The sequence below is a fragment of the Sycon ciliatum genome, chromosome 5 (assembly GCF_964019385.1).
Source record: "Sycon ciliatum chromosome 5, ocSycCili1.1, whole genome shotgun sequence".
Classification (NCBI taxonomy): domain Eukaryota; kingdom Metazoa; phylum Porifera; class Calcarea; order Leucosolenida; family Sycettidae; genus Sycon; species Sycon ciliatum.
In genome coordinates this window covers 8,726,571-8,739,045 of record NC_088647.1, presented here as the reverse complement: position 1 = coordinate 8,739,045, position 12,475 = coordinate 8,726,571, and the positions used below count along the sequence as shown (strand labels likewise).

The following is a 12,475-nucleotide window of genomic DNA, read 5'->3' as shown; positions in this document are numbered from 1 at the left end:
TCCTCACGCTGAGGCTCTTAACTCGAAATCTGCAGTATTGCGCATGCCGCTTGAGGTCACCAGGACGACGGAACACTCTGTCACAGCGGTAGTTGGGGCATGGGATGTCTGGGGCTTCCTTCTCGACCCTCTGTCGACAACACTGAAACCAGCTGGATCTCTCCTGCGCTGTGTCATACCAGTCCGCTTCAGGCAAACCGATGACAGCAAAGTCCGAGGACACAACATCCCGCCAGCGCTTCTTGGGACCATGTCGCGGGCGTCTGCAGGGCAGTTTGCCGAACAGCATCTGCTTGGGCAGCCGGGCCTCCTTCATCCGTGCAACATGACCAAGCCACCGCAAGTGGTGCTTCCTGATCACATCGGCGATTTCTAATTTAAAATTTCCCGGCATTTTCAGGTCACTATGGATACATTGACGCGTGCAACGTTTTCCCAGCACATTGTGAACTGGATCACGGTTTGCAAGTGATATCTTGGTCACACGCGTGCAAGTGTTTGCACATCATGCGAATAGCCTATACATCAGTAATAATAGAATGCTTTGCCTTACCGTGGACTTTTTCTGTGGGGTGATAGGCAATCTTTGTTCGCCAGTGTCGGAATCCATCAGTGTCCAACCAGGACACCGAGCAGGTGACGTTACGCGAGAGCGCCAGGAGCACGTTGAGCTGTGTGGTGGACATGAACAGCGTGCTGGACCAGCGCAGGCCTGCACTCACCACCTCACTGGCCGTGCTCCTCCAGCGCCACTGCACGTCACCGCTGTCTGCTGCGGGTAGTCGTGCATCCAAGTAGCACTGCATGACGAGACCATCGTCAGTGTGGTTCAGCCGCACGCCTAGAGTGATGTTTGGATCCGACGAAGGCTCTGCAGGAATGTGCGTAACACCAGCAAGGCACAGTCACTCAGCTACTGTGAGAGAGCGTCAGGGGATTACTGTATTGCCCCGATTGTAAGTCGCACCCCCATTATTGTTTTGATACATTCACTTCAGTAGTGATCATGCTCGATTGTAAGTCACACCCCCTTTGTTGGCCCTGAAGATAAGGGTAAAACGGTGTACTCACCCTCCTCTGAAGGTACAAAAGCCACGGCCTCAGCGTCTCTCATTCTGCCATTCCAGTCTCTCCACTGAGATCGGCACAGCACGCTGCCCTGGGCCTCGCGAAGGTCGTGTACTTGTTTGTGCGAGAGCTGGAGCAGTGACGACAACCCGTGGCTGGTCAGGAGGGGTTGCTCGCTAGCCGGTTCTTCAAGTGCACTGCTTCCATTCGTGAACCATTTCCAAGTGACTGGCCAGTAGACTTCATGACTCAACTCACATCGAATCGCTCTGCTCGATAGCCGCTCAACATCAATCGAAACGTTCTCGTGAACTATGAAGGTTTCTGCACAGCAAAAAACAAACAAACAAACAAACAGAGAGGTTGAACACAGCTGCTAATATGCCGGAGAAGCACCAATCGACTTGGATCATTTTCCAAACAATTTCAAGAATTCATTTTCCCAACTCGACCGTATTGTATATATGTCAACAACTAACAAGTAACAACTAACTTACTTTCATGAATGCAATATCAACTGTGTCGGTGTAGAGTGTAAGGGGAGGGGTTGAAAGTGTTGTTGTTGATTTTTAATTTTTGATTTTACTTCGCAAGGCCACACGGGCAATGGTGCTCAATTCTATTGAAGCGAATTCCAAACTGCGGCGATAGAGAGCGAGCGAGGGATAGAGAAAGAAAGAGAGAGAGAGAGAGAGAGAGAGAGAGAGAGAGAGAGAGAGAGAGAGAGAGACCGTGGACAGTGATTGCAGCAGCAGAGACACCGCTTACTTTCAATCAAATTGAAACACGTTATGACAAAACGAGAGAGAGCGAGCGAGGGATAGAGAGAGAGAGAGGGGGGGGGGGGTGATGACGTAGCAGTCCACAACAGTAACAATTTCTGGGTAAAATTGGATCTAAGTATAATGTAATGTGACCATGACGAAGTAGAGCACTTGGTGCCGTGGGTAGGCTCCTCCTGTCGATTGCAGGTGTGATCTGTTTATTTCTGTACCAGGAGTTGGTCGTTGATGACCTGGAGGACCCAGTCCAGTCACTATACCCGCGGATGTGCCACCTACTGTGAACGAAAACCACCCAATTAAACAACTGCTGCATGTATTATCAAGAGCACATGCGCTCCCAGGAGCTTATTTACTCTTAATAATATGTGTTTATTCCTCCCTCGTAGCACTGGACAGTGGCAGGTGTTGATACAATCGCTGATAACCATTATAACTAGCCATGGAGATGCCACAGTACCTTTCATTTGCCGCGTATCGCTTGGCTTAGTGACGACAGCGTAGTATGGTGATTGGTTTAGTTGAGCTTGGTCTTGTTCTTCATTATTATCAATTCGTTCCCTCAAAAGTACAAAGCACAGCATTTGTGCTTTGTACTTTTGAGGGTAACATCAAGAGGCGCGAGCGAGAAGAGAAAATAGAACAGATCGGCGGAAAGGAAATACTGTGCTCGAGCGAATAGAGCCCTTTTTTGAATACCGTATTTTTCGGAGTATAGTGCGCACCTTTGTATAACGCGCACCCCCAATCTTCATTGGGGGTGCGCACTTCAATCTTCATTGAAGTACATGCATTTCATATTCGGAGCATAGTGCGCACCTGCGATTTAGGGCCTAAAATGATCTAAGGTGTATATACGACTCCCTGCTACGGACAAGTCTGCCCGAGGTTACCACGTACATGTCACTGAGTGGAGTGTTGTACACAAATACTGGTTCGGAGACGGCAAACTGTTCTTTCGTTCAGGTACATGTAACTTCAAGTAAATTGGTTTCACACGCTGTATGGGCGATCATGATCATCAGACAGTCTGATGTCTGCCTGATGATCGCCCAGTCGGTGTGTGGAGCTTTTGTGTGCAGTAAGTAGAGCGGTGTGCTTCATGTAGCAAGAGTACATTATGTATCCAGGCCATGAGGTTAAAAATAGTTGCATGTTGCAGGAAGAAGAAGAGGTCAATTGTAGCGACTTCGGCGATACTTCAGCCTCAGTTCAGGAATTATGTGCTGCTCCCTACGTGGGAGCTGGCGCTTTTCCTGCCGACTGAATCTCACTTGACTGACTCACGACTGCCATCCAGACTGAGAGCACACGAGAAGTCCATCATAATGATCGGCGAACCTTCCACTCAGCAACTAATCTTGACTCGTGACCTGCAAGAAAGCCGCCGCATCACTCCTTGCCGGAGTGTGTATGAGGGAATTCACCCCCCGCCCCCTCACCGCGTACCGGTTGAGTTTGATTTGAGCTTGAGTGAGAAAGTTGAGTCGTCATTTTTACGATCACGCGCCTGGCTCCTCTGACGTAATCAGTACACACCTGTGCTGCATGCATGCATGATTGATTATCCAATCAATCCAAAAATAATTGTTTGCTGTTTTCTCTCTTCGATAGGCGACTTATGGTTACCTTCCGCGCTCCAGTGGACCCATTTTTGTACTGATTGCCGGAGAAATAGAATTTTGAAGGTGCCGTAGTCCGTCTTATCTCCGGATCGATGGCGGCGTGTGCTTGGCGGATCACTTCACTTCGGAGAACTCCGCTCTGGTGTCGACAAATTCTGCGGAGCAAATCCGACCATTCGCCCAGCTGGGTAAGTGAAAGTGAGCAACGCATCACTTCACAGTTTGGCACTTTCGTGTGAGTCTGATCATTCACAACTACAGTCTAAAAGCTGCGCAGGCTATTCACCGTAGTCAATGATTTGAGGTATACATTATGAAATGTCGTAAAGTCCTGGTCTACTGTACATAGAAGTTATTTGAAATTTGAAATATCTTGGTCTCCTTTGAGTACGAACACTGTAGAATAGCAGCGCCGGTTACCACATGTGAGAACACACAATCTCAGACTGTAGGGTCGGGTTCTGTACACCACAAGAATTGGTGATATGACCGATCACCTTGCCTTTGCATGAGAATGCATATTACCGAAAGCACAAACAAGAGCGTGCAGCTACACAGCTGGTCTGGTCCAAGGCGGAATTTGTTGTTGTTGACGTCACCTTTTTTTTTTTAAATGTATGGCACATGTCATGCAAAACATGCCCTAGGTGATGGATGACCTTCATCGCAAGTCTATGTATGTATTTACCATTTTCAAGACGAAATCTTTTTCGCCCGCTGCTGTAGCATTTTATCGTACTTGTAGTGCAAGTTTAATGAAACCTGGCCAAGTTCGAACCCGGACTCGTAGTACATACCTCGTACAGTATGACTCGTGATCTCCAGAAAAAATGACGTCAACAAGAAATTCCGCCTTGGGCCAACTCCAGCAGAGCTCCAGACTCTTCTTATTTGTGTACTCTTTGATCTCACTGATGTTGCATGCCAGGGCAAATTGATACTGGGGGAAACGCAGCAGTACATTGAACAGATCTTGCTGCAGCTTTGACCGTTCGTGAACTGCACCGCTTGGGGAGAAACCGTGACATTGCCTTTGAAAGCCCTAGCTCCGCTGCTACATCGCCATTCAAGCGGATGACCGAGTGCTACCTTCGTCAAGAAGAGCGTTGACTTGAGCTTGCTTATGGCTGCCAGCCAAATAGAACTGCTGGTTGAAGCGACGCACAAACTCATTGATTTCCTCGAATGGCGCGCGGAAGACGTCGCCGACCAAACTCATAATATGTGCAAGGCAGGTGACGTGAGCAGCATTCGGAAATAGCGATGCCAAAACGTCCCAGAACGCCTTTTTTCATGTAGGCTGCATTATCCATGTCAAACGGCAAAGACTTGCTCAAACTAATACTTGATGTTTGAACGAGTGCCTGTGACACTGTCGAGTGGTCTGTCTTTTCCAAGAAGACGAGGTCGGCGAATTTCATGATCAGCTTGCCATCGCTGTCCTTCTCCATGGTACTGAACAAGATACTGAGGACGTAATGGCCAGCATCGTCACTCATCTTGTCTGAACTGACGGCAATGTTCTGGCCGACTGGGTAGTCCATCAGCTGCTGGCGCTGGGCGTCGTGAACGAGCAGCGAATAGTGTTGTTGCAGCTGTTACCTCCGGCAGCAGCTCCACCGTTCCTGACGCACTTTATACCTTGTGGTGGAGGTGCTGGCGGACGGACGTACGTTTCTCTCCTCCTCTCCGGTGATGTTATATACCATAGTTGAGGGATCCCGAAACTTACGGGCCCTCGGAACTTTTGCACGCATTCCCGAACTTTCGGATGATCCATTTTGTACAAAGGATTATTTGCGGTGACGAGCGTTTCTACTCAATCCGACACGACGTTCGGCCCTTCTTTTTCTGCAGTGGTCGTGGCATTCAATGTTGAAGGGAGCACTTTCTGGCGTTTGCAAGAGGCCCGTCAACCTCCACGTCCACAGCCAGTTTGTACTGGGAAGACTTCAAGTGCTGATTGATTGTTGACGCCCTAGTCGAGTCGACAACTCAATTGCAGATCTTACAAAACAACTTCCCACTCCTCCTACATGCAGATATGGTTGCGAGCAGGATCTTTCTCCGTGACGAACTTCGCTGTCTTGGCCAACCTTCGATGGCATGGTTGATGATGGATCCGATATCTTTCGACGATGGGTTGCTGAAAATACCAGCTGTGAACAGATGCCATGTGTTTGCTAGCTTCTAAGATATCAATAAGCCGGGCCAAAGCGTTCAGTAATTTTCCCACAAGAGTCTAGTGGTGTAGAGGGTAGGCTTGTGTACCCATGCATGCACGTGAGCCACTTCAGAGTCTCATGCTGCATGCGCAGTACCTACTGCATGTACTGTACTTACTGCATGCGCAGTATCTACTGCATGTACTGTACTTACTGCATGTACTGTACTTACTGCCTGTACTGTACTTACTGCATGCACTGTACTTACTGCATGTACTGTACTTACTGCATGCACTGTACTTACTGCATGTACTGTACTTACTGCATGTACTGTACTTACTGCATGTACTGTACTTACTGCATGTACTGTACTTACTGCATGTACTGTACTTACTGCATGTACTGTACTTACTGCATGTACTGTACTTACTGCATGCACTGTACTTACTGCATGTACTGTACTTACTGCATGCACTGTACTTACTGCATGTACTGTACTTACTGCATGTACTGTAGTGCCAGCGCACACATGCACACTGCACTTTGCACTACATAGGCAGTCAATTGGATGCAATTGGATGCTGGCTCAGCCGGCCTGAGTGGTCGGTTGTAATGTTTGGCAGCTGCATGTAGAATGTTGTCTAAAACTCATCTGTCCGAACAAGTACAGTATTTCCCCTAGTGTACGTCGCACCTTTTTCTACTAAACGTCAAGGAAAAGGAAGAGGGTGCGACTGACAATCAAGTGTGATTTCCTACTTGATCAGTTGATGTGAATGTATTGAACCAGTGTGGCTCACAGCTGAAAACGAGGGTGCGACTTATAATCGGGGAAATACGGGTAGTTGCACCCATTCTAATCTACCATTAGTGACCTCTGCCTTGTGCGACCAATGATCGCATTTTCTTGCAGAGAGCCTGCATACCGTATTATCTCTAATATAAGCACGATCCTTTATTTTGTCAATGTACCTCTGCCCCGTGCTATTACCGTAAAGTACCGCCAGAGCGCCCCACCATCTCGTCCTTTCGTGGTCGTCTTGTGGAGGTGGTTTCCTGTCTGTAGGTCATACGACACGGACCTTGTACACACATTGCACGTTATGCAGTCAATCCATACCCAGTTTATCTTTGAGCGGATGCGAGCTCCACATAAAAACATGCCCAGTGTGACCTTAGTACAAAAAGGTTTTCACACAGTACAAACTTAGTAGCATTCGGCCATACGATTTTCTTCCCTTGGCTGTAAAATCAAGGTGGGGCGCTCTCGCGAGACGGGGCGCTCTGGCGATACTTTACGGTAATGGAGACTGTTCCATTATTATTTCAACCTCATTTCAGAGGCATGTTGCCATGCCAAGATCATGTCAGACACACATTTCAGGGGTTTTCGTACTGCATTTTACCAGGTACCGATAGAAATGCACACATTTCAATTTTTTTTAAATTGCGGTACTGCATTTTGCCAGGTACAGATAGTGAATTTACACAAGCCAGACATGGAAGCAATTAGAGCAAGCAATACAGCGATTTAGGAAAGTAGAGATACCGTATCAATCTCCATACTGTACAGTGGGAAACATACCGGTAATACACCTACAGTGACAGGTTGGTGATCACGCAACACACAACAATCGCAATCACACAACCGCATGTATACCGTAACCAGTACCGGTAAGTAAAAAGAAACCCAACGACAGGAAGAACAGCAAGCCGAACATGTCCGACACCGTCGACACGCAAACACACTACCGGTAGTCTTCTTCCGAGCTGCTCGAGTCGTCCGATTCGTCCTCATCTGGAACCACCACCACCACCTCAGCTTCAGCGTCGTCCACGTGGTCTTCCTCCTCGATCACCTCAGGCTGCTGAGTAACAATCTCGGCTGATTTGGCCTTCAGCTGCGGCAGGCCTTCTGGAATTTGACCGTGTGATTTGAAGCAATGTATCAGGTCATCTTCGGACCCGTCGGCAGCAATCGTAATGCCGCACGCCTTGAAGGAGCTCGTGATTATGGCACTGGACAAGCTGGCCCAGGCATCCACGACCCATTGCAGGTAGACGTGCATTGGCGGTGGGTGAGGGTTGCCGCCACGGGTCAGCTCCTTCTCACCATGCAGCATCCAGTCTTCGTGGTACTTGCGAATCGCGGCTTTGAACGGCTGTTTCCACGAAACGTCCGGTGCCTGGACGTACTTTGTACACCCCTCTGGTACAATAGCTTGGTGGAGCTTCAGCTCAGACATCACTGCCTTGGTATTCTTGCTGAGGTGGCACCGGAACGCATCCCAGACAAGGAGACGCTTGCCGAAAGCAAAGCTAGTGGCCCGATGGCACGGCGCAGGAAATCTTCAGTTAATGAGTTATCCATCCAGACTTTTCCGGCCAATTTCAGGATCAACGTCCCTCCGAACTTTTGCACGATTGCAGGAACAGGGCGCTTTCTTGGTAGGAGAACATAGGGCTTCACCTTCGTTCCGTTCGCTCTTGCACACAGCATGACCGTGACATGCACCTTCTCGTGCCCAAGAGTTTGCACGATAACATCCTTCGCTCCCTTGGTGGTGATGCAGTTCTTCCCAATGGGATCGAGCCAAACTGCTGTTTCATCGCAAGCGAGGATGTTTGCATCTGTGTAATTGTGCTGCTGGCGTTGCGTTCGCAGGAACAGCACAAAGTCGATGATTTTTGGAACGTAATCGGCAGGTGGCTTTTGACACGTAGTCGTTGTAGCACGAAGACTAAAATTGTTGCGACGTAATAACTTCTCTAGCCAGCCCAAATTCGCTGTGAACTTGTTTGCCTCCAGTTTGCCAGCTTCAACAAGCTCGGAAGCTATTTTCATTGCCTCCAAGCGAATAAGACGGTGAGAAACACATTTGCGACGTTCTCGCATGTTCAGCACCCATTGTCGAACACGGTCATTCACCGCAGCGGCTAGCTGCGTGCGCCCACCGCCAGAGAGACGTTGACTCTTCGAACTCTTCTTGCCGCCAGACAACTCAGCCTTCATTTTCGCTTCATTTTTCCGCCAAAGTACGATCTGGTTCCTGCCGACCTTGAACTTCTGGGCAGCGGCAGAATTGTTTACACGCTTAGAATATTCTACAGCTTCCAACTTTAGCTAGAGAGAAAGAGTTCTCCGTTTCTTCGATGAGTTCTCTGCCATCTTTACACAAGCTTACAGGAAAGAACGATCTTACCGCGTGGGTGAAAGGAAAAACCATGCCATGCGCCACGTGCTTACAGTGCACAGCACGTGTACCTTTCTACGCCTACGGTACGGTAAGTTGTTTTTGGTGCACGCGACTGACCATGGTAACATGTACATGCAATGTGTGTGCATATAATACCGTACCGTGTCCTTTATTGGAGACCCAGGTGGTTTTCAGGGCACTTCACAGTGTGCTTATAATGGAGACTGTGCACTCTATTTTTTGAATGCTGCCCCAAGGTGTTCTATTATTGGAGACGTGCTATTATTGGAGACTGTGCTTATAGATAATACGGTATCAATGTGCTGTTACCTAGCCTGTAGGCGACCGCGACGTAGCTTCGGTTAGGCGCAAACCATGTGAGCTTGCATGCAAGCTGTGTGGCAAGGTGTTAAAAATGCACCGTTGCTTGGGATAGATTTGACAGTGTTTATCTAATATTTGTTTGTAGCAGTAGGTTTAATCCAGGACATTTTTCAGATATTGGGTTGTGGATGTTTCCCTGTTTTTTGTTGTTGTTTCTATCAGAATAAAGTCTTCTCGGACAGTTCGCATCGTGAGTGCTGGAAATGCATGTGTGTGTGTGTGTGTGTGTGTGTGTGTGTGTGTGTGTGTGTGTGTGTGTGTGTGTGTGTGTGTGTGTGTGTGTGTGTGTGTCTGTCTTTTTTCTGTATCTTGCCCTCACCCACTTACTGATGTGTGGTGAGCCCATAAGTGGGATCATTTCCAAGTCCACCCAGAGTTTGGGGATTTCAGGGGGTATCGGCCGTTGGGCAGTTCAATTGCCTATTGAGTCATCTTTCCAAGATTCCTTTTTGAGTAGCTCTCCCCTTTCCCAAGGGAAGACTCACGTGACCAGTTATGGCAGTGAACAAGTACAAGTGTGGGTGTGTGTGTGGGTGTGTGAATGTGTGGGTGTGAGTGCATGGTTGCGCGTGCGCGTTTGTGCGCATGTGTGTGTGTGGGGGGGGGGGGGGGGGGGGCGGGCATGTGGGTCAGGTGTGTAGGTGGGTGCGCACACATGTGTGCACCCGGCGTGGGAGTTTGTAAACTTTGTCCTCCAAACTTTGGTCCTAGCTTGGGGAAAGTTAGTCAGTTCGTCTGGTTTGGGTTCAACAATCCCGTAGTGTACTGCCGTACAGAACAGATCTTATACTCTGGTAATTCTGGTTATAGTACATGTAGTGATAGTCCTGGGATCATGGCTAAGAGACCATAAGCCCTTGCACAATGACGTAATTTGTACCGTAAACACCCCACACAGCCACCTGGGTATGGTCGTCTAGGGTGTTGAACAGTGCATTCCTGATCCCATTGTACTCACATGCATTACTCATATCTTCCATATTTGGCAATGTGCAATGGGCTTATTGGGTGGGTGGATGTGAGAGTATAAGTGAGGTTTACTGATGTCCTTCTCTTCCTCCTGTCTGCAGTGTACTTGTCATGGGTACGGAATGGCTTACTAATGACAGTGTTGGGTGTCAGCACACGTAGCCCAGCCGCTGATGGAGATGCTAGCCTAGCCGTGCGCATGGAAGAGAACTCCGTCTCCATAGGTCAGTAGTACACTGTATTGCTATTTGTGTGTGTGTGTGTGTGTGTGTGTGTGTGTGTGTGTGCGTGCGTGCGTGCGTGCGTGTTTGTGTGTACGTGCATGCATGTGCACGTGTGTGAGTGTGTGTGTGTGTGTGTGTGTGTGTGTATGTGTGTGTGTCGAAACGTAGCAGCTATGACACTTGCTTCAAGCTGAGTGTCATTGTACCTGCCGAGGAAGTAGGCAATTGATTCAAATTACAGATGCAGCTTACACACCGAATACAGGGTAGATGCCTATACTAGTATTTCGGGACGAAAACATGGGGTGCGGCTGATACTCCGGAAAATACTGTACGTAACGTTATACCCAGAAGTGAAGCACTTCTGGCATACATGCCCGGTATGGCACTCTTGTGTGGACTGGGTGGGCGAGCATTGCACACCTGTTCTTTATGGCAGCCTGGACTAGGCTATGCTGACTTCATGAGAGCCTGGACATACCTATGAAGGGGGATGAGCCATTCAAACCCACATTTGTCTCATTGTGTTCCTAGGCTCATATAATTATGTGTGTTTTTTTCTCTTCAATTTGTGTGTGTGTGTACACTTTTGAAATTGTCCGGTCTGCTATAGGTTTCCTGTCCCTGGCAGCTGGCTGCTTGACGTTTGGCTCAGCGCAGCACGTTGCAGTGGCATTGCGCTTGCACCGTGCCTACGCTCAGCAGATGGGCAAGCTGAAGCTGCTGCGCGTCGCCAGTTACACCAGTGCTACCGTGGCCGTGTGGGGCACAACGGTCGCGTGCTTGCTCAAGCGAGATCTCCGTATCACTCTCCCCGGCCTCACTGCGCCCACGCAAAACCAGGCCCCAGCTAAGCAGGAAGGCGGCAGCAGTTGATTTTGAGTGTGGTGAGCCAACGTGGCTCCACTTGATTTTTGTTGAGTTCTATGATTTCGTCCGTGCTGGAATGATCTCAGGGCAATACTCCTTCTTTCTACTCCAGTAGTCCGCTGTTCGGGACATCAATCTACTGTCTGTTTAACCAATCAGCTTCACATTCCATCCTTTGCAACGCGCCAGTCATTGATGGGTTCAGGAGCTGGGCCAAAGTCAACTGCCGTGCCGCGCCGCATCAGAGTGAGCCCAGCCCCGTGTTGGCCCTGGCCTCTGAACTGAGGTACGCCAGTAAGCATGGACGCAGCACCAGCAGCAGCACAGGCCTGTCTGAAACCCTGTGAGATGTACACGGGTCCCTGTCTTGATCGCGAGGTGACTGCCTGGCCCCTGCCTGTAAGCGCAGCCACATGCTCTGCCCCCCAGCTGCCGGGGTGGGCTTATCCATGCCGTCCGCTCAGCTCTGCATGGGCAAGACCGATTTCCTTTCAGTGTAGTTCGTACTAATACTAGGCTCCGAGATTGCCGTGCTGCAGCTAAGTTGTAATTTAGCAACACTGGCTTGTATTACCCTGACACAGACACAGGCACTCAATGTGCCTGGTTTATTCTATTGCTCAGTTTCATCATGCTTCAGCATGGTTTTTATCATGAAGTTCTACCTCAGTTTCTGGCCAGTTTTTCTCTGGACTTTGATTTTATTCGCGTTGTCCCGCTCTGGCTAAGCGGGCTGCTCCTGCTCCATCGCCAGGGCCTTCGCTGGCTGTTTGTGCTTCTGACGCACGGCGCAAGCTTATTTTGTTACAGCTTCAAAAGCCTTCAATATCCTTCTACCTCTCATTTGGGAGCATTGATGAATCAGTTAATTTAATTACCGTATGTCCGCACCTTTAAAGCCATGGCGGTATATTCGATTATAAAGCCAGTCTCAGTTATAATATAAAGCCATGGGCTTAAAAACGAAATGACATTTGAAGTATGTTTTGTAAAAATGAAGGAGTAAGTACTATGCTAACTAACTTACAGGCCAGCAGGAAGGCCTTAAGGGTGAACAAGTGGATTTAGATTGAAATTTCTGTGTGGACATTGACTTTCATGGCGTGGCGTAATGGGTGAGTCAGTTTGCATCTAAAATATCTAGGAAAGCAGCGGTGTTTCGAATATAAGGCCATGGCTTTAAAGGCGCTG

At 48.8% G+C, this 12,475-nt stretch overlaps 1 protein-coding gene and 1 long non-coding RNA gene across 2 annotated transcripts; one reads left to right on the top strand and one right to left on the bottom strand.

The window, feature by feature from the left end:
* Positions 1-570: 570 nt before the first annotated feature.
* LOC135817452 (uncharacterized) lies at positions 571-1,389 on the bottom strand. The gene is made up of 2 exons (XR_010553548.1): positions 1,072-1,389; positions 571-871 (listed from the first exon to the last, which is right to left on the bottom strand). It is a non-coding gene; the product is annotated as an uncharacterized LOC135817452 (long non-coding RNA).
* A 1,186-nt stretch (positions 1,390-2,575) lies between these two features.
* Positions 2,576-12,171, top strand: LOC135817451 (uncharacterized). The gene is made up of 5 exons (XM_065330642.1): positions 2,576-2,816; positions 3,465-3,663; positions 9,384-9,411; positions 10,292-10,414; positions 11,028-12,171. The coding sequence occupies exons 2-5, from the start codon at positions 3,568-3,570 to the stop codon at positions 11,288-11,290; spliced, it is 510 nt and encodes a 169-aa protein (XP_065186714.1). The 5' UTR covers positions 2,576-2,816; positions 3,465-3,567; the 3' UTR covers positions 11,291-12,171.
* Positions 12,172-12,475: the final 304 nt, after the last annotated feature.

Excerpts from the sequence above, each read along its gene's own strand:
- LOC135817451 (XM_065330642.1), top strand. The coding sequence starts at position 3,568 with ATGGCGGCGTGTGCTTGGCGGATCACTTCACTTCGGAGAACTCCGCTC. Across the intron at positions 3,664-9,383 it reads CCGACCATTCGCCCAGCTGG|AATAAAGTCTTCTCGGACAG; the intron begins GTAAGTGAAAGT and ends TGTTTCTATCAG. Across the intron at positions 9,412-10,291 it reads CTTCTCGGACAGTTCGCATC|TGTACTTGTCATGGGTACGG; the intron begins GTGAGTGCTGGA and ends TCCTGTCTGCAG.